At 41.2% G+C, this 19,748-nt stretch overlaps 1 protein-coding gene across 2 annotated transcripts in view; it reads right to left on the bottom strand.

Moving 5' to 3' along the window:
* Window positions 1-19,711, bottom strand: part of GANC (glucosidase alpha, neutral C) — a 28,732-nt gene extending 9,021 nt beyond the window's left edge. For both annotated transcript variants that reach the window (XM_068945985.1, XM_068945987.1), the window contains exons 1-17: window positions 19,459-19,711; window positions 18,136-18,198; window positions 16,323-16,431; window positions 14,627-14,754; window positions 13,911-14,093; window positions 13,016-13,064; window positions 11,511-11,577; window positions 10,087-10,183; window positions 9,298-9,478; window positions 8,306-8,459; window positions 6,819-7,054; window positions 5,566-5,692; window positions 4,502-4,581; window positions 3,398-3,541; window positions 2,885-2,981; window positions 2,411-2,512; window positions 1,682-1,925 (exon numbers count right to left, since the gene is read on the bottom strand). In XM_068945985.1, coding sequence (XP_068802086.1) covers window positions 1,682-1,925; window positions 2,411-2,512; window positions 2,885-2,981; window positions 3,398-3,541; window positions 4,502-4,581; window positions 5,566-5,692; window positions 6,819-7,054; window positions 8,306-8,459; window positions 9,298-9,478; window positions 10,087-10,183; window positions 11,511-11,577; window positions 13,016-13,064; window positions 13,911-14,093; window positions 14,627-14,754; window positions 16,323-16,431; window positions 18,136-18,198; window positions 19,459-19,487 — 2,090 coding nt within the window. In that variant the 5' untranslated portion in view covers window positions 19,488-19,711. The remainder of the gene's footprint in view (window positions 1-1,681; window positions 1,926-2,410; window positions 2,513-2,884; window positions 2,982-3,397; window positions 3,542-4,501; window positions 4,582-5,565; window positions 5,693-6,818; window positions 7,055-8,305; window positions 8,460-9,297; window positions 9,479-10,086; window positions 10,184-11,510; window positions 11,578-13,015; window positions 13,065-13,910; window positions 14,094-14,626; window positions 14,755-16,322; window positions 16,432-18,135; window positions 18,199-19,458) is intronic.
* Window positions 19,712-19,748: the final 37 nt, after the last annotated feature.

Below are 19,748 nucleotides of genomic sequence, written 5' to 3'. Positions count from 1 at the left end.
TCCTCCTCTCTCATCAACCTGTTTAAGGCCTTTTCAGGCTCCATTTTCTCCCTCTCTAACAAGGCACAGCTGCCAAGGCACAGCTGAAGACTAGGCAGGGTCCTTATCTATGCCTTGAAGGGCCCATGTTAAGTCACTGATGAGAGTTCCGAACGCAGTGTTGGTTAAGACACTCCAATATACTTGTGGTTTGGCCTCCTGCCGCCCCACTTTCTTTCCTCCTGCCTTCTTCCTTACAAACTTGTACTACATCTACCTTTTTTCTAGCAAAGGAGAGATGGGTGACCCTTTCCATCACAGTCTATCAATCAGCGGTGCTGCTTTGATCGGCTAGTCCCCAAGGGACAGTCCTTCCTGCTCTCAGCAGTTCATTTCTACTTTTGCAACAGCTGTCTCCTCTTGGTCAAGGACTGAAAAATCTGCACCAAAAGTTGAAATTTCGTCTTTCTCAAAAAAGGGTAGTGCAATAACCACCTGGTAACAGAACAGGCGTTGTATTTTTCAGTTTGAGAGTTTATGACAATAATAGCTCATTCTAACAGAGATAGCATCTGCACCAATTCTCTAGGTTTCCTTACGAACAAAGCCTTGCCTGCCTGCTCACTCACAGGCATCCAGTTGTTTGCTGCAGCGCTGCTCTTAATTTGCTCGCTAATGAGGCATGTTTTCCACTCTGTTTGTCTCAGTAAGTAAAATACCATGCCTTCTCTGTAATTATGTAGCTACTGCAGAAAATTCACATAATCTTGGCTTTATCTAACCTTGTGGGTCAACGGAGGCTTCATTTCCAGAAAGACAGAAGCCCACTCTCTGTGTCTGTGCATACAACCAGGGGCATCTGCACCTATAAATGAGGAGACTCACGATGTGTGTATACTCACACTATATCTGTAATGCAAATCATATTCACAACTCAGTCCATACTTTCTGTCTTCAGAAAGACCTGGCTTATCTTTCTTAAAACTTGAGAGATGTATTGTATTTGCACCACAATGAGTAAAGATAAATATGGTGCACAAGGACAGGTCTAGGCAACCTCAAAGACACACCAATACCAGGGAGATTGGGGATATCCATCTTTTTCTGATAGGATTGCTGTGTTCTATTCCCCGAGACACTTTCTTAGAGGTTAGGGAGCAGCAGAAAGTTCGTTTTCTAATTTTACTTCTGTTCTAGATTATTAGATTTTCTACTAAAGGAAAAACAATATGAATACTGTAAAGACAAATCATCAAGTTAACAATATGAAATAAACTTTTTTAACAGTAACAATTCAGTAATAAATCTTTTCCAATGGGGCAAAAACGGACCTTTATGCTTTCAGGTCAGCAAGTTCGGAGTGTGTTAGCACTGATGAAATGCAGGTCAGAATACTAGATAATACTCTTTAATTATGAGAAGTTTGGAGTCTACTACTTTAAACATGTCTGAGATTGTATATGTGCAATGTTCATTGAATCAGTACATTCCAAACCTCATTTAAAAAAAAAAAGGACATGTAATTTTCTTACAGGACTCCTACTGAGGCTTGCAGAAAACAAGAAAATAGAATTTAGTCATTTTTGTGTTTGTTTTTAAATATTTAAATAGTCATCATGAAAGTAAGAGAGAGTAATTTAACTTTCCTCCTCCAAGCGACTTCCTGACGGTAATCACTTAACTTCCTGATCTACGCTCTTACCTCATAACTGGTTCAGCTGCCATGTGTGCCCGATAAAACAGTGTATATAAGTAGGGCAGGAGGACGTAGCGCTCTCTGATGGCTTCCCTGATGATCTGGGTGTTCTTCTCCCCAAAGAGCCATGGTTCTCGCCGTTTGCTCTCCATGTTAGAATGGCCTCTGAAGAAGGGCTGGTAGGCTCCAGCCTGATACCAACGAACAAGTAATTCTGGTTCTGGATCTCCAATAAACCCTCCCACATCAGCTAGATATTATGCAGACAAAAAAAAATACATATTTTTGGAAATCATTTTGAGTTCCTCTTCAACAAACCTTCCCAGCATATAATCCACGCGTTTCACAGGGTACTTGTGGTCTTGCTGTTGGGCAGCTGTTTTTCCAAACAAAAGCAGAAAATTGATTTAACGAGTTATCTTTTAATGAAATTGTCAGAGAGCTTTGGGAGGCTCAGTGAGCGCCTTCCCCTGTGACAGAGGACTGTCGTAGTGATGCTATGGAACACCACCCAGGGGTCCTGGCTCCAGGTGGGACATCAGCGCGACGAAAGGCTTAGTGGAGAAAGGAGCCAGGTTGTTGGCTTCTGAAACTAGACTAATCTGTGAAACTGTCTGGAAATGCACTGGAGTGCCAGAGCTCTTCACCATCTGCGCTGACACCTATCTTGGGATACAAACTTGGTGAGGAACTCCTTCTTCCTTCATCGTGAGGAACTCCAGATAAACACCTTACCTCCACAGAATGAAATCCCTGCTATGCTGATGGTGAGCAGCATTGGAATGGAGATTTTTAAGTATTCCCACTCTGCTGTGTTGTCTCCAGTCCACACTGCCCCTGGAAATACCCAGTTTCAGGATTACACAGTGAAGTCGTACATACGGTTCAGCTTATGTTTGCAGTTAAGGAAAAAAGACAAGAACGGTGGTGAACTACTGTTCATTTCAACTGTTTGATTTCATGCAACGTGCTCCTGAAATACGCGCTAAAAGCTGGTGATGGTGTGCCACAGGATACAGGTTGTTATTCTGCCTTTCACTTGTACATGTTCTGCCAGCCTTTCCTGAGATTTTTAATGAGTTGCATGCTTATGAGCTAGCCGTTTCAGTATTTCTAACATAGTTTCTGTCCTCCTCTGTATTTAATTACTAGATACCATGCTTAATAAAATAAAGCACTAGAGAAGGCATGCAGCTCGTTCTTGCTTACCATACTTCTGCGATCCAGCAAAGAAAGATCGTGTCAGGACAAATGGTCTCTCTTTTCCCAAAGAACGTTTGATGAGTCCATCTGCAGTTGCCATTTGCTGAAAATTAGGATGATAAAAGTCAGGGAGACAAACTCTGTAATTAGTTACTTGTTACACTGCCTTTTTAGCCCTTCCAAGGCAGGAAAATTAAGAAACCTGTATCCACAAATAATAGGTATTATTAAAGGAACACATTCTTACTAGGATATACTTGAACAAAATAAAATAAATTACCAGTATTGTGTAGTCACAGTTAGTGTCATTACACTGTCAGAGCAGAGAAGCACGGAATGTTGTCGTGTCGTCTTGTGGTCGGTCACAGAGGAGTTTATTTCGAATGTAGTAGTACTAGCACAATAGACTTTCAATACCTGATGGAGGCTGCACATTACCTACTACTGTCTAAATACAATCCTCACCACAATAGACACACTCCATGAGGATAACTGCTGGTTTGCGTCTCCAAACACTACCTGGTAGAATCCATAGAGGTTGTGAACTTCCCGGTGCTCCCAGCTGCTGTAGTGCACAGCATCTTTCTGCATTGTTAGCTCTGCCCCTCTGAAGACCGAAGGCTCATTCATGTCATTCCATACAAAGAGGATATTAGTTGACCCCTGTGACACAGGGTTGCAATTAGGACATAACAAACCTGCTGCCATGACCTAGCGCGTTCATCGCTAGTGGGTGGCAGGCCAGGCTAGGGTATGAATAGGAACAGCAGCAGCAATTATGGTAATTACACTCCTGTGGCCACTTGAAAACTGCCAGTCATTCCTCCCATTTCTCTTGGTGGCCCTTCGGGCCAGGATGGCAGCCCACAAAAATCACTTGATTTTTGCAATTCTCACAAAGCTCAGCAGAGCTGCCTGCTATTCCTACTTTCTGGTGAGTGTGAAAAGGCAGGAAAGATCAAAAGATTATTAAAAAGCCATGTGGAAAAATCAGGAAAGGCCAGAAGAGAAAAACTGGATAGGAAAAACAGCGTGGGAAATGTCAGCTGAGGCTCTACCGGGGGAGAGATTAAAACAACTTCTATCACAATAGGGTGGAAGAAAATTGGAGGTTTCTGGCAGTGTTCAGCCAGGCACTTGCAGGAGCAGGTGGGAATGCTGGAGGGAAGGTCAGGGTGCTGTGACTGTGAGGACTGCAAGGTTGCCTCTAACACCTCCGAGGAGTCATTTCAGAGGTCACTGAGATGGGAAAAGCCATGAAACCTTTAAAGCCAGTACTCCCACCTAACTTATTGCATACTGTCAAGCTAGTAAAAGCTGCAAATGGGACAGCTGTGTTGGATGATGAGTTGCTAAACTGCTTGCACTCTGACCATCTTACTGCTAAAACTAGGAGCAGTTTCAGTGGTGGAGTATGGGTTAAAATTTTCTTAGTGTAGACAAGGCCATGGAGAAAATCCTTCTGTAGTACTTCAGCTTATCAAGATATTTTCTTCTACATTATGACAATACAACTACGAAAGCCAGTAACTTGCTTAGTCAGTGGTTTATCTTCTCTCTTTCTCTCTTTTCCCCATTTTAAGACTTTCTAGGATGTTTAGAGCAGAGCAAATAAATACAGACCTTGTACGATTTGAAGGCAAATTGATCTGCATACCATTTTCGCACCTCAGGACTGGTGAAATCCAGATAACAAGAAGAACCTGCACGTTTGGGAGATCCCAATTATTTACCTGATTTTAAGAGCGTGCGTTGTCTTTGCATCTAAATACAGCGGCCAACAGGTAGGATGCTTTCCACAGTGGGCAGCAATGATGTGCCTACTATTGTTTCTGAGACAAAAGCTCATGAACAAATTCTAGGCCAACAGCGAACTCAGTACACCCTTTCCTGCGCTCTGAGGACAACAAACAAACTCTGGAAGTCTGAAGCTCAGCACAGTTTAAGGATGGTTGACAGCAGTTTGAAGTATGCTCAGATGTGAACAGGAAACCAGGGAGGAGCAGAATCGCTGGTGTTCTGCGCTCAGGCAGGAAAGCGCCACTGGGAAGCTGAATAACTATGTCCTGAGCCCATGAGAGAGCTGCAGCTGCAGTTCTATGCTCATAAATATGCACATGCAGGTTAAAATGATAATATTTAAACACTGCCATGCTACTAGAAGTTGTAGTACATCCTTGACTTTTTTCATATCCTTTTGACATTCCACTGCTGTGACTACAGGCTTTCTGTATGCAAAAAAAAGGGAACAACCTCCTTTGTAAAGCACTTTGAGATCTCCTCATGAAAAATAACATACAGGGTCACTGCACTATCACTCAAAGTCATGTATCATCAGTATCGTGGTTCATTTAATTTCATCCGGCTTATATCAGCTGCGTTCACTGCAATAGACTAGACCTGATTTTTGTTACCCAAGACAAGCTGGGGAGGAGGTATGGCTGTTCTGCTCAACAGATCCAGCTTTTCTAGCTCTAGACACTGGGATTATCTGCAGAGCCAACAGGCCTAGCAAAGTAAGTAGTAAAGCTAAAACAATTAGAACATGAACATACAAAAGCCAAAGGAGCCACAAAGTATGCACGGACTGTGAGAAATGAATTCTACTTGCTTGGGTCCTGATTAAAATATTCTGCAAGGCTTATAAAACGAACAACTTGAAATGTAGAGACAGAAGAGTTCTTTACCTGGCCAACAGATGCCCTCAAAATCTTGCCCATTCCTGTCTTTCACAAAATATCCCTTGTCTTTGCCCTGTGAATACAGGGTGTATGTGGGATCAACCTTAATGTGGGGATCTACAATGACGACAAGCTGCAAGGATAAGAAAATGAAATGCATCATTAGCATCAACCACCCTGAGTACTCCAGTAAGACTATTCACTTCTGATAAAAGGCAGATAAAGAGTTCATTTCAGGCGAAGAAGGTAGTTTTGTCACTAATTTTAGAAAGCAGTTACTAGTGCTTGTGTATACTGTACTATACCTATGTAAAACAGTTGAATTTACAAGGAGGATGTGAATTCATGCTTAACCCTCTGAAATAAGGGCCAACAAAACATTATTTCAGAGGAAAGCAAGCACCCTAACCCCCTAAAAACACTGTATTTAATTCACTGTTGTATTCTGTGAATGGGAAAATATACTTGTTCCTGACTTCTGTAGCAATGTCCATGCCTTAGATCATTTGCCTTAAGACTTTTAAATATATCTTAGTTTGTATAACACACATCAGCAACAGTTTCTAAATACAAATAATAATAATAAAAGTCCAAGTACTGTATTTTTCAGTATTATATTCTGCTGCCATTAACTGCCCTGCTGTAAAGCTGAAAAAGTACCGCAGCTTCTACTAACAGACGACAAAACTTGAATGCTATTTCAACAGTTCCCCTGGCTGTTGCCTTTTGGCTAAAGCATTCAAGCATTCAGCAGTTCCACAGATTTTAGTTTTTAAATGTGTATGTTTTCATATCTCTGTAACTCCAGAGAAAAGGTTTTGTGGTAAGAGAAAGGTCTATAGTAAACAATCCTACCAACATAAAGGGCAAATCCCAATTAATATAAGCAGGAAATAAAAAGAGAGGCTGAAGCAATTATAGCAATTACCAGTGGTGAGGGTTCATAACGTTAAGTAAAAAGATTTTCTGCTATCTATCAAGGACAGCAAGGGGCTGCTTTTGTAAGATGGAGCTTCACACATGTTAAGCCTAGCCTGATGGTCAGGGTATAGAACAAACTATAGAATAATATAGTGGCACTAGAAGCTGGATTAAATGAAATGACTTGCGTACTGGAAGCATCACCAGATTGCAACACCATCTAATTTATCCTGTCGTAGTTAAACTGCTTCTAATATTTGACTTACCTTGCTTAAAGCTAGATTGGGTATCTTCACACTACAAAGAAATACCGTCTTCCGTCCTGCTATATTATTTACCTTACGTTTTTTCTTCCTGAGAAGTTCTTGCATCCTTTTGGGGTTCTGGAATTTTTTCTTGTCCCAGGTAAAATACCTCTTCCCATCGGTGTGCTCAATGTCTAGCCATATCACGTCATAAGGAATATCATGCTCATCAAAGCCAGCGTCTACTGCCTTGACATCTTGCTCATCCTCATAATTCCAGCGGCACTGATGGTAGCCCAAAGAAAAGAGGGGAGGTAGGGCTTGAGTGCCTAGGAGAATGTATGAGTGAAGATAACACTGTTAATGCGCTTCAGGATTTTATCCAGAGCCTCTAGAAAAGTTAAGTGGAGAGCCAGTAGTATGTAACTGTCTGCAGCAGGGGAATGCTGGCCTAGGTTTAAATCTAGAGCACATTTTTCGCACCCAAGTGGCTGAACCCTGGAAATAAGCTCATAACAAATATTATAATAGAGGCAAACGGCCAGAGACAGCAGAGAGAGCTATAATGATAATGTAAGGGTGAGAAAGAACTTGCTGTTCCATAATGCTGAAGAGTTATTCTAGTAACTATTATCATTTTATTTTTAAAATTTCTCTAATGTAAAAATACTACGGATGAATTTAACTGTCACTAATGCAAACAACTAAATGGATTAAACTCAGTAGAATGCAATTCTTGTGGCTGCTTGAACCCGAGCAGTGAATCAGACACACAGGTTCCACAGTACCAACAGAACCACGCAGTTGCAATTGTCTAGATATTTTAAAATTAGAAAATATGTATGTATGTATATGTCAACAGGGGCAAGGAAGCTTTCCACATCAAACTTCAATTTGGCAAGATCCTCTTGTGACCTACTTACCTTCCTATTCCTGTTCAGCTGAACCACATCCTCTCCATTTCCTCTATGCAGCAAATACAATCATTGCCAGCACACTAAAGAACTACTGGGGATATTTCTGAGTTTTTAATTCTCTTTAGGATAGGAAGAATTTTGCTTTTATAAAACATTAATCCTCTTGCCTCCATTTTTTTATTCTCTTCCTATGCCTCTTGCTTCTTTTCTTCTCCTGGCATATATCTCCATGGCACTTTTGTTCCCTTCTCTAACGGACACACTGGACAGCTACCATGTTTTCTCCCTTCTTTCTCTACTCTCCAGGACATATCACTTCATAATTTCAGTCTTTTCTAATCGTAAGACAGCCTGTCTTGATCATGACCAGGAACTCCAATCCCCAGTGTTTCCTCTATTCCTCTGATAGAGCAGTTTCAGAATAACTATGCTGGCTTCTCAATTAGAAGTTTGGCCAGCTGCAGATGCTAGGAAAACAAGGATGAAAGCATGCTTTTCATATTTTCACCAGCCTTTGCTCTGCAAACAGCAATTTTAAAACAACTGGCCTACTGCACACAATGGGCTAGGTTAACATTAAGCCCCTCTTTGATACAGCATGTTCCTCAGAGACTCTCATGAGTGAACGTGCCGTACTCTCTCTTCACTTATATGAGCTAGTACCTGTCAGTTGTGCAAACTGCTTGAAAACATCAAAAGCAGTGGGTCCCATCAGCAGGAAAACATCAATGATCCCACTCTCTGACATCCAGCGTACATCAGTTTGAGGCAGTACCCTCTGCTTAGCAGTCTCTGCAGTGGATCTGGAGGGCACGTGCTTTGAAGGGAACCAAATTAAAGCTGAATCTCTTTATCAAATGTTTGTTCAATGAAGATACAGAGCAAAGAGGTAAACTCAGAAAATTCTGTCACTAACACATATCATACTGAAAGTTTATTATATATCCTTCACAAATCCTTTATCTTGCATAATGCATATACCAAATATAGATTTATAGTTAATAAGAAAAAATGGATAATGAGGAGCACAGTAATTAGAAACTTTTCTGTAACCTGTTTAAAAACTATGCATTGTCTGCCTGAGCTTTAAAATCATTCAGGAGTAATAAAGAAAATGAATAATTTTAACCATATAATTGAGTATTAAAATAAAGCAGTATTTTTTTCACTATTTCATTTTTAGCAGGACTTCAGGAGGTGAGCTCATCTCCTAAATTCTTTATATGTTTCCTGAAAGTCAATTGCATTCCACAGAAAAATGAGCCTGCTGAGGAGACATGAGTGGCGATGCCAAGAATTTAAAAATTCAAAAAAATTCCTCAAACCAAAAGATAATCAAGATGTTTCTTAGTCTTTTTTTTCTGCCTGCTACATCCACTCGTGCAGACTTTTCTGCTCCAGCGTCGCATTTTCCTCTCTGCCTTCTCTTGTATACCTGTTAGGATACAGAACCTATAACTTGCCATTTGAAAGACTTCACCTTGTTCTTTTCTGAGGTGTAATAAAATAAACGCAGCAGTAATGAAGAAGACATTGACAATTCTTTATTGGAAGGAAAAAAATTTATCTCAAATGATGCTGTCATGCTCCTGCTGGCCCTGCCCTGCAGTGCTTTCTTTCACTATTAAATTCTAAGGGCTGTGGGCAACTCTCACCTCAGCTACTGCCTTTGTGCTAATATCCACCAGCGTTTCTGAAGAGTTCAGCCAGAAGATCCCAGAAGTTCTGTTAGGCTTGTGGGCTAAGAGAAAGGGCACTGAACCATAAATGCCTATTTTGTCATGTATCTTATGGCCAAATATATCCAAATTATAAAGTCGGTAGGCATCACCATCACTGGAACAGACAGACAGATGTGTTATATTTAAGCATCCTGCACTTGGCCAATTTTAGCTTTAGTTCCGCCAAACTCAGTTCTGTACTGTGGTCTAATACGTTCTGTATTGTGGTCTATTGTTTAGCACCCAGAGTTGAAATGGAGGCAACCTAGATTACTGCTTCTTTGCTTTGGTCCTACCTGACTAAATCAAACAACGTTTTTGCTGTCAGTGAGACTACTGCTCATTTGCTCTAGGCCCTAACTTATGAATTCTGAACTTTTCCATCCCCTTGAAATATAGGAAGTCCTAATAGGACTGCTCTTTCAAGAGTTTCAATAACATACGTTCTGTTTAAATGCAACTAATTCTGCAATTCTGAAAAAAATGACATGGAAAATTGAGAGAGAACAGAAAGGTTCCTTCATGAAACTACAGAGTGGGAAGCAGATCAGTTCAGTCCACAGGGATAGGGCCTATGACTTAACATGACACTGTCTTTGAACTAAAATACACATTATATATGATAAACATATCAAGCTGTTGTTCGCATTACATTCTTCAGACAGCGTTATAGCTCTTTGCAAATGCAGTAATACCTTTATTAGCAGTCTGCCACTTCTTTACCTGGTGTTTTTGAGAAGGAGTGTTTCTGTATGTTGTGGTATTCCATAAACATGCTCAAATCCATGTAAAGAGAAGTCCATGCCTACAGAACTAGGGCCTATAGAAATAAGAAAAGACAAACTGAATTAAAAGACAAGAGCATAGAGTTTCATTCTCAGGCTTAGAGGAAAGCAACAGAGCAGAACAACCTAACTGTAATGAAAAACAATAATAATTTAACAAGTTTTAGTAAGTAGCTGCTTCACACTTCCTTTCAAGTTCACATTCATTCTTACTTATGCACTGAACTCCTTATCTGCTTAAGAAGATAAAATGAATACGTTTAATAGCAAAAACCCATATAGTAGTGGGTCATTTTTTATGCAGTAAAATTGCTTAAAATCATCTCCTGTCTCTATCCCACTACCTGTAAGCCAAGTTGAGCTGCACAGTGGTACAGCAGGATGGATTTTAAGAGTTAGTCACCTGTTTTCTAAAACTCCTCCCTTCAGCCTCAGCCAGCAGAGTAACATGCACAAGTGCCTCTGCCATCTTGTCATATTACTGAATCCAAAGCGATTTCTGGCAGGTGAACAGAGATCCTCCAGACTGACCAGCACTGGCTGTAGGATCAGAACTTGACCAAACAGACTTTATTCCCCCAAAAGAGAGAAGGCAGTGAATCCATGATGCTAGCCTAACACATCAGATGCAGCATGAACAACAACAACGACAGCTTCCTCCACCTGTGTGTCTTGACTTTAAACTGAAGAAGCCCCCACCATCAAAAGGAAGCTCTTTCAGACTTTGCTGTGTCTACTGCAGCTGCCAGGCAGCGCTGGTTGCTATAAAAGGTTGTATGACAGAGGTAATAGATGGAGTTAACCAACTCAACTCATGCAGAACGCAACCAGACAGACAGCAGATGGTAATGATTTTTGGTCTTTAACAATTTAAACTGTATTTGAGCTGTTGACCTACAGGTTTCTCTACCACTTAAGCCTTCTCACTATTTCCTTTTGTAATCCCCTACTTAAAAAGCATTTCTCTGAAATAATTATTAATGCTTAGATATCATGATTTCTGATGTGTCTCGAGAATAAGCTACAGAAGAAATCAATGTTATGTGCTGATAGTAAAAACGAATGAGTTATATACCATTCAGCCAGATAGAGTTATGCAGTGTCAAGAATGGGACACATTCCTCTCCGATGAAACGGGTCACATTTAACGTGTTCCCTCCTGAACAGAAACCTAACAGGTATTTCCAATGCCTTATATCAAATTTATTACCAATACGTGATAACTTATAGGCAAGTTAAGAGAAAGACAGAGAGAGGTATTGGTAAACATTAAGTAGCTAAACAGAAAACGGGCAGAAACATGAATGAATAAGGGTATACACAAAACACTAAAGCTGTTTTCAGAATGAGATCGAGACTTACCGTGGGCTTTGATGTCTAAAAAACTGCCAAATTTCTCTTGCCAGAGACCTAGATCCTCTTGTTTCTCCTACAAAAACAGAAATACATAAGCCTAGGAAATACAACTGCTCAGGCCATATATTTCTAAGAAAAATACCTTTACTCACATGAGATTTATACACGATTAAGTGATTATTTGCTAAATACGGCTAGTATCTATGAATCCAAAATGCAATTCAGGTTCTGTTGCAGGAATGTTACACTGAAGAACTGACATGTGAGCGGAGGACAAGTGCACTCTGCTGCAGCAGAAAACAGCAGAAAAGTAATAACTGAGTTCTTGAACTGTGAGTGCACTTATGAAATTCAATGTGATTTATGAATGGAGATGATGGAACCACACAGAGAAATCTGCACAAAGAGAAACCAGCCACCTTCCTCCCCAAACAGTAAGTCAGACAACAAATAAGCTTTGCAGACTCTCCAGAGTGCTGTTTGCATAACTGACACTTTTAGCCTTCCTCAAACGTTAAGCCTTGTGCCCTGCTATTCATTATCCTTAAATTTCAACTTTTTGCAGTGCCTTTCCTACTTTTCTAGATTTATCCCAGAGTAAGTGGACACGGCCTGGCCAGCAGCATGACTGGTCCAGAGCAAGCATACTCTCTGTGGCACAACCTGGAGTTCAAATACAAGTATGCTGCAGGCAGTGTAGCTCCTGCCATTTATAACAACATGGCAGAGTAACAGCCATCTGCTCAACAGGCGGCTAAAATTACATCATGGGCATAACTCAGCCCACTGAAAAAAAATGGCACACGCCTTTATGCACTGTCAGGATCAAGTCTGTTTTCACAGAGAATCTTAGAATAGTAGTAAGCATGGACATATGTGGAAACATATCTTTGGACTGGTTATAAAATAGTTCTCTTTCCTTTGAAATCATCTTTGCAAGGAAAAGGGAATTTGAAAATGAGTATCACCATGAAGCTCCCTGTTAGGCATCTACTCCAAATTAAAGAACAGAGATCAAGAACAAAAGATCTGGCTCTTATTTAGATTTTTTTTTTTTTTACCTGATAGATGCTTTCTACAGCCCTTGTAACACAAATAAGCTTTAATTCAATTACGAATTTGGTAAAATATCTCAGTCTGGAATACCAGGCCCTTTTTGAATGTCAATGAAAAATGATTAGACTAAGAAAAAGTTACATCAGCTCTACCTCATGCAAGAACACTTGATGTTGGACCCTCAGCCACATTCATCTCTCCTGTGAAAGAATGACCAGAAAGCCCACAGCACAGCTTGTAATAAGCTCCAACAAAAAAAGAAAAAGATCATTGAGTTTTGGGGTCAAGATAAACACGAAGTCACTGCTATCTGCTGCATTTTAGGTGTGGCTGGCCCTCAGTTTGGCTATTTGGAAGTACGCTACCAGAAGAAATCATGAACAGGTGATCCTAATCAATCAAATTTCTTTTCTATAACATATTCATGCCAGAATCACAGAGTAAGCATAGGTTACCTTAGAGGAGTCACTTGCTGCCTCCTCCTTGTTTTCTGCTGTAGTTTTGCTAGTAAAAACAAATATATACAAATAATAATTTTATTGACAATGTAAGGGAGGATTTCAAATAGAAAATTCCCAAAGCATTATGCATTGCCTTATACATTATATACCAGTTCTGGTAATGGACTATTTTGAAAACTAGTATCTAGTTGAGAGCTCTAATTAACAAATCTTAATAATCAAATTTTAATAGTTAATGTCTTAAAAAGATTTTCATTCTATATTTGACTCCTTGGGCTTTCACGCTTTTTTGTGTCAGTATTTAATCCACCAGAAGATCCTCAGGTCACTTTTGTTCTCCTCTGTAAAGAGCACTCTTAGTTACAATTTTTGAAGCAATTTTCTTGAGGAGAAAGCTGCCTGCTATGCTGTTTTCCTAGCCATGATAAATGCCCTGCACTGTGGTTTCTCAGCCTTCCAATCCCATGCACTGGGATTTGCCTTTAAACTGTTGCAACTATGAGACACATTATAAAGCGAACAAAACTTCCCTAAGGAGCAAATTTAGTCATAAATGAAGAGGAGACAAAACTGAGAACCTCATTATATTACCATCATTGACTCCCAAGAAAGACGATGGAACATGAACACTGTAGTGTCCTACAGAATTGGCCCTTAAATGAGGTTAGCATGAGCATATGACTACTGTAAGATGTTCAAACAGCCTGCAATTAATGGATTTAGAATTTTTTTGTTAAAATGTCACTAGAGTACTTACTGGCATGAGGTAAAAGAGATGCCAGGTTTCAAGGTGTGAGGGCTTCCATCACAGAAATAGCAATTCCATAGAATTGCTTATCTTCAGCTACAGCACAACCAACACATATAGTGGGATACAAAAATACTGTACCTATCACTGGGAGGTGGTTGTAGGTGCTCAAAATATAACAACCCACTGGAATTCATGCTCAGCACAATCTCACCCTTGGACTGCAGCTCAATTTGGAAGGGGTTTGCAGTGACTTGAAGCTTGTACTCCTCATTAACACTTTTCAGCACCAAAATACCTGCCTCCTTACGGGATATAGAGAGTCTGCAAATGAAAAGCAACGACAGCTTTACACGAATCAGCAACACATGAAATCTACTGTAGCTAAATACGAAGTGGAAACAAAACATGGGTTGAGAATATCTGCATATATTACAAAAACGCAAGGCTCATGTTGAGGAAAAGACCCCCAATATACATGCTGTGTTCAGGCTCCATTGCACAATGCAACAGGTGGCTACAGAACTGCCTTAAACATTTTCCAAAGTTTGCATTCCTTTCACGTTAACAGGTAATGCCTTAGGTAAAATAATGCATCATAAGCAGTAGGCTATATTTGACTAGGACGAATAGCCGCAAGTTCCTGATATATATGAATAAACTTTCTCCTTTGCATTTGACATGAATTTTTGAAAACAAATTAATCAATTACATGCATTTTTATTTTCTCTCCCGGTAGCTTCTTGGTATTGTAGAGAGACGACAGTAGTTCAGCACAAATGAGAGGGAAGGGAAAACACCTTTGACAGTGAAGCTACATAAGGTACTGATATGCTAAGTCATCTCCCATCACTTACCTTTGGGTGGTAGGTTCCTTTATGAGAACATCAGAAACTTCGTACCTTGCTCTGAGAGGAGCTGCCTCATTAATTTTAAGCCTGAAAATATTGCCCTCTATTTCAAAAATTTCTACTTGTAGAAGAACCTGGGAACAAACAGATACACTGGCAATGATAAAAATACCAATTTATCTTTCAGCTCAAAGTCATCAGACACTTACTATCTGAAAAGAAAAGCATGCCAGCTTTCTTATTGAATACACTTTAGTATTGCAGAGTAACAATCGTCATCCATCCGAAGTTACGTCAGCTACCTCTACCTCTCTGCTTTGCAGAAACAACTCTTTTGAAGTAGACTCTAACTTCAGGTCTCTCTTGTCTAGCATTTTGCAGCTCTTCCCACAAGCAGCAAGGAAAACACTAATCGTGAAGCTTGGACAATTTTACTACTGTGCTGTCAATATAAGAGCAGGTTACCACTGAGATGTACGTTTTTCGTCAAAACATCAGTGCTGTCTTCGCTAACATCCACAGTGGTGCTTACACTGATGAACTGCATCAAAAAGAGACCTGAAGAAAATGCATAATAGTGCTCTACCCACCAAGATGTATAACTTGCTATTCTACAGTTTGGGGAACTGTGAAGTCACTCTGGTCTAGCTCATAAAAAATGACCCTTTTTCTTCCACTGGGGATCTCTACTAGGGGATCCTGGTTTCTTCTTAATCTTTCCTCCTGTGAGACAGAGAATTGGCTGAAGAGTTTTGACGTGGTATCTTTTCCCTTCACCTGGAGGCCAATCAGTTCTGCTCTCTTCCAAGGGATGAAAGAACTGTAAGGCCAGGCAGGGAGTAGGCAAGAGAGAAGAAATTTACTTTAAGTTCGAAATCCTACTCCCTAGGAAATATTTTACATTATACTGCCTTTAAATAAACCGCCAAATGGTCTAGGGAGCCACAGAGTCTTCAGTCGTTCACCTCTTTCCCGAGTACCTTGAAGCCTAGACCAAAAACAGACTGCTTTTTCTGTGCTGATTGCAAGGTCAAGATCACCAAGAGAGACAGAAAATGAATTCATGCAGTCTCTCTCATGTGATGGTTAGAGCATGGAATGGGAGTGCTCTAGTTTCAAACTCCCATACTCTAAGCTAGGTTTAGGTTGTCCATTCCCTACGTGAATGTGCAAGCTGCTACACTGTTAGATTAGAGAAACGGAAAACACTCCTCTTCCTAGCTGGCTTTTTAACTGTGAATCTATTCATGGATCAGAAAGACTTCTTTCTCCCAAAAAGCTGCTTTTGAGCAAACACAGGCATAGCTAGGAGGTGCTGAAAAGTAGGTGTTCTTATTCCATTAAGCAAATAGAATTTATTATTTTGGAATAGTGGAGGCAATTCTGAATTAAAAACATTTTTTTCAGAAAAAAATAGTTCTGTTCAGATTTTCATAGAGTCATTAAAGATTTTTTTAAGTTTATTAAAATATGTTGTCTCCTTGAATAGTCTCAAGTTTTCAGAAAAACAGTGACCAGAAAGGATATCTTTATGCTGATACTTTGCATCATGTCATAAATACCTAACACTGAAGGACATCAAGTATACTGGACCCGTTGATAATATTCACTGCTATTTCTGGAAACACTCTTATAATAGAGTGTTTACACTCTCTTATGACGTGACAGGTGTAAATGCTTTCTTTTGAAGGTAAGATCTCACCTTATTCTCCTCATGAATAATTGAGAATTTGACATTGTCATCACTTAATACGACTGAATCCAACAATGCTCGATACGAGGATTTTCCAGGATGTAGGAGTTTCTGACGCCTGTCAAGACAAAAAAAATGTCTGATCTCCCTAATTGTTGTGGCTTAAATCACACACTGGGACACAGTACTAGGTTGGAAATGTTTACTTAATAATTTTTCCTCAAATTTTTTCAAGTACTAGTATTATCAGTGCTTCAAGAAAACGAGAAAGAGAGGACATATGATTCTGACCACACATACACGCATACACTTGGGTATGAATGAGATGTAAACCAGAGGAGTTTAGCCACCCATCACCACCCTATGCATTTTTTTTTTCTTAAACAGTAACAGGTTTAATTCAAGGGACCAGCTAAATACTAAGTTGTCCAGTCACGTTCTGCTCCTTTCCAGGACCCCAGAAATTCCAGCTGAATAAACCATTTTCACTTTCTTTCAGATGCTGCTGCCTAGTTTGCCGCACCCTCGTGAACAGCTTCTACATTCTGTAGCGATGAAGCAATTTGTGCTTGTAATTTGTAACCGCCTGGATATGCACTCCAGTATATTCCTTTTCAAGGGATACTCTCAAGCCAAAAAGGTGCTTTGCCTTGCCACACCTAGTGCTTGGGCTGTCAAAACGAAAGCAGGAACTGAAAAAGGAGAATGGCCAAAGACTGGATGGGCTGCTACAAGTTTTGACTGCAGCTTAAGTCCTGATGATGTTTTTAAGGACAGAGTCCCCGAAATAAAGGCTTTCTCAGCTGTTTAGAGAATGCTTTTTGCTGAGCCAAGGTTTTATGAACTATTTGAATGTGGCTCTCTGAGGCTACCTTAAAGGGAAGCTTCTTTATTGGTAAATGACTTTGTTTCCTTGGAAACCTATATTGCACAACTGTGGGCAGTCAGATAAAGGTTTTTTTTTTTTTAAGCCTCGCAAGACAGGATCTGATGCTTGCCAACATGTGGAAAGCTCCTGTTGAGAAATTAGATTTGTTATGTTAAAATGATGATAGGCTAGAGACGGATGGTGTAAAAAGAGGAAGGGAGTCCTGCTCCCACTGGCAAAATGGTACTTTGGGCTTTTGAATGTAATTTTCTGTAGAACAAATGCAAATGACTGAAACTGTAACCTAGTATGTCAGCAGCTAATTGGTATACCATGGGGCAATCGTTCCTTTTACCTGGGAAACACAGAAGACAATGGAGGATGGAAGGAAAAAAGCAGGGGGAGATGTACCTCAGTTAGAAATGGAATGAGAAGGGAGCATTTAGCTTAACTTTAACAGAGTAATGAGTTTAGGTTTGATACCGAATTCTGGACAACATAGTTGCTCAACCATAGTGAGCAGCAGCTGCTTAAAAGCTATTTAAGCTATTGTCACAAAACTTCGAGATCAAAAGACAGAAATTTTGAAGACTATTTCTCTTGAGAGTTCTATCATTTTGAATTTTGGATACTCAAAGTCAAGAAAAAAAGCTCCTTGTCATTATATCTAGAATTAAAATATTGCAGGGGCTTTGTCAGATGAGAGGACTGACAACTTTGGGAATTTTAAGAGAAGAGGTTTTGGATGCAAGATTCCACCTTAGCTTTTCTGCTCTTTTAAAATATGCTGATTATTGTATGTTTAGAAGTAAGTGGAATGCTCACTTTCAAAGGTGCATCTTGAAAGGAGCAGGCTTGGTGTGATTAAAATCAACGTGCAACTGCTTTGGATAACTTTTAGCATGATTAGGTTTTTTTTTTTTTTTAAATCTATACTACAGTCCTTCTCCTTACCTGTAAAAAGCAATCTGGTTGCATTCCTTGAACTGAGTTTTGTCCACAGCCTCATCCTGGACACTAGAAAGAGCAGAGAATAAGAATGTTTAAGTGTGTTCAGCAAATGCCTGTTGAATGGTTAGATGGTGGAAGCCCCGTTCAAGAGCGGTGAGGATTAAGGATAGTACAAACAGCTCTGACATACAAACTGCTGGACTTGGAACTACTGTTTTTGCATACATGAGTAATTCTTACAGATTTAGCTCAACAGTAAACCACTTCCTTTTAAACTGTGATAGTTCGGACAAACAATTGAATATGTGACTAACAGCTGAATTTTAGTGCACGTGAATTCTTGGGGCCTTGCATTTTGACTCAAGTCCTCTCTCTGGAGTCCTTCCAGTTAAATATCCAGTTCCAGTAACATGAATGAAGAAAGGGGCAAGGCTGGCAGAAAATAAGGGAGTCTGCTTCTCTCTCTTCTACCTGCAGCAGGACCAATGAGGGAGGGAGGCTTCTGATGTCCTTACCGACCTTCTGATTGCTCTGTGTTAGCTCCAGACTTAGCAGACCTCTAGATTTGTTAGAAAACAGTAAGTTTTTGGCTTGCCTGAAAAAATGGACTCCTGGTAGTGTCTAACATCGAAACGTTTCTCATAGCACATTGAGTTCAGACACGTGTAGAGGAGAATAAGGTTCTCAGATGGGCAGACAAAGAGCTGTCACTCACAAAGTACTTAATATATACATACAACAGATAAAAATGCAGATGGCAGTCATGACGATGGAGGAGCTGATCACAACTACTTTGAGCTAATACTATTAGACCTGCATTATTGTTGGAGAGCTGACAGCAACCCTAGACATAGGCAATTTAACTCTGCTTATTAAACCCCACTTTGACTGAAGACTCCCTGCAATGCCGTGGCCACATTTGAGGCCTCTCTCCACGGTGAGGTATACGTGAGGGGTTTTGCCCTGGCAGGCAACGGGGTCTTTATTTTTAACTCTCCTCTCTATCTCTTTTTAGAAAGGCCGAGTTAAGCAACAAACCTTGCACTTAACAGCAGGAACTTGCACGATTGGTGACTGAGCGGTTTCTCGGCAACCTGGCGGACCCGGGACGCGCCAGCCCCGCCGGGGCCACGACGCCAGGCCGCCGTGCCGGCTCTCCGCCCCTCCAGCACCGGCCATGCAGCAGCAGGCAGGGCACGGCCCCGCCGTCCCGCACAAAACCCCCATTCCCTCCGCGCCCAAGCCCTCCCCCGCTGCACACGCCACGGCGCCGGGGCGCCCGCCGCAGCCATTTCCTCGCCCCGCCGCCGCAGCACCGGGCGTTACCTGATTCCTCCTTGCGCGGCCGCGTCCATCGCGGGGGGGGGGGGGAAGAGGGGAGGCCCGGCGGCGGCGGCCGGGGGCGGGTGGGGGGGGGCGAGACGGCGGCGCGCACGAGCCGCCCCTCCCGTAACGGCCGCCCTTGGCGCGTGGCAGGGGGCCGCGAGCCCGGGCACTGCCCCTTTGGCTCCGACCGCACCGGACCGCTGTCCCCGACAGCGCCGCGCTGACAGCCACCCGCGGGCCGTAGGCGGGCGCCGGCGCAGCCCCATCCCCCTCCACCCCCACGCGAGGGA

This window comes from Struthio camelus, chromosome 5, assembly GCF_040807025.1.
Source record: "Struthio camelus isolate bStrCam1 chromosome 5, bStrCam1.hap1, whole genome shotgun sequence".
Taxonomy (NCBI): Eukaryota; Metazoa; Chordata; class Aves; order Struthioniformes; family Struthionidae; genus Struthio; species Struthio camelus.
The sequence above is the reverse complement of the archived record's forward strand: the minus strand, read 5'-3'. Positions and strand labels throughout refer to the sequence as shown.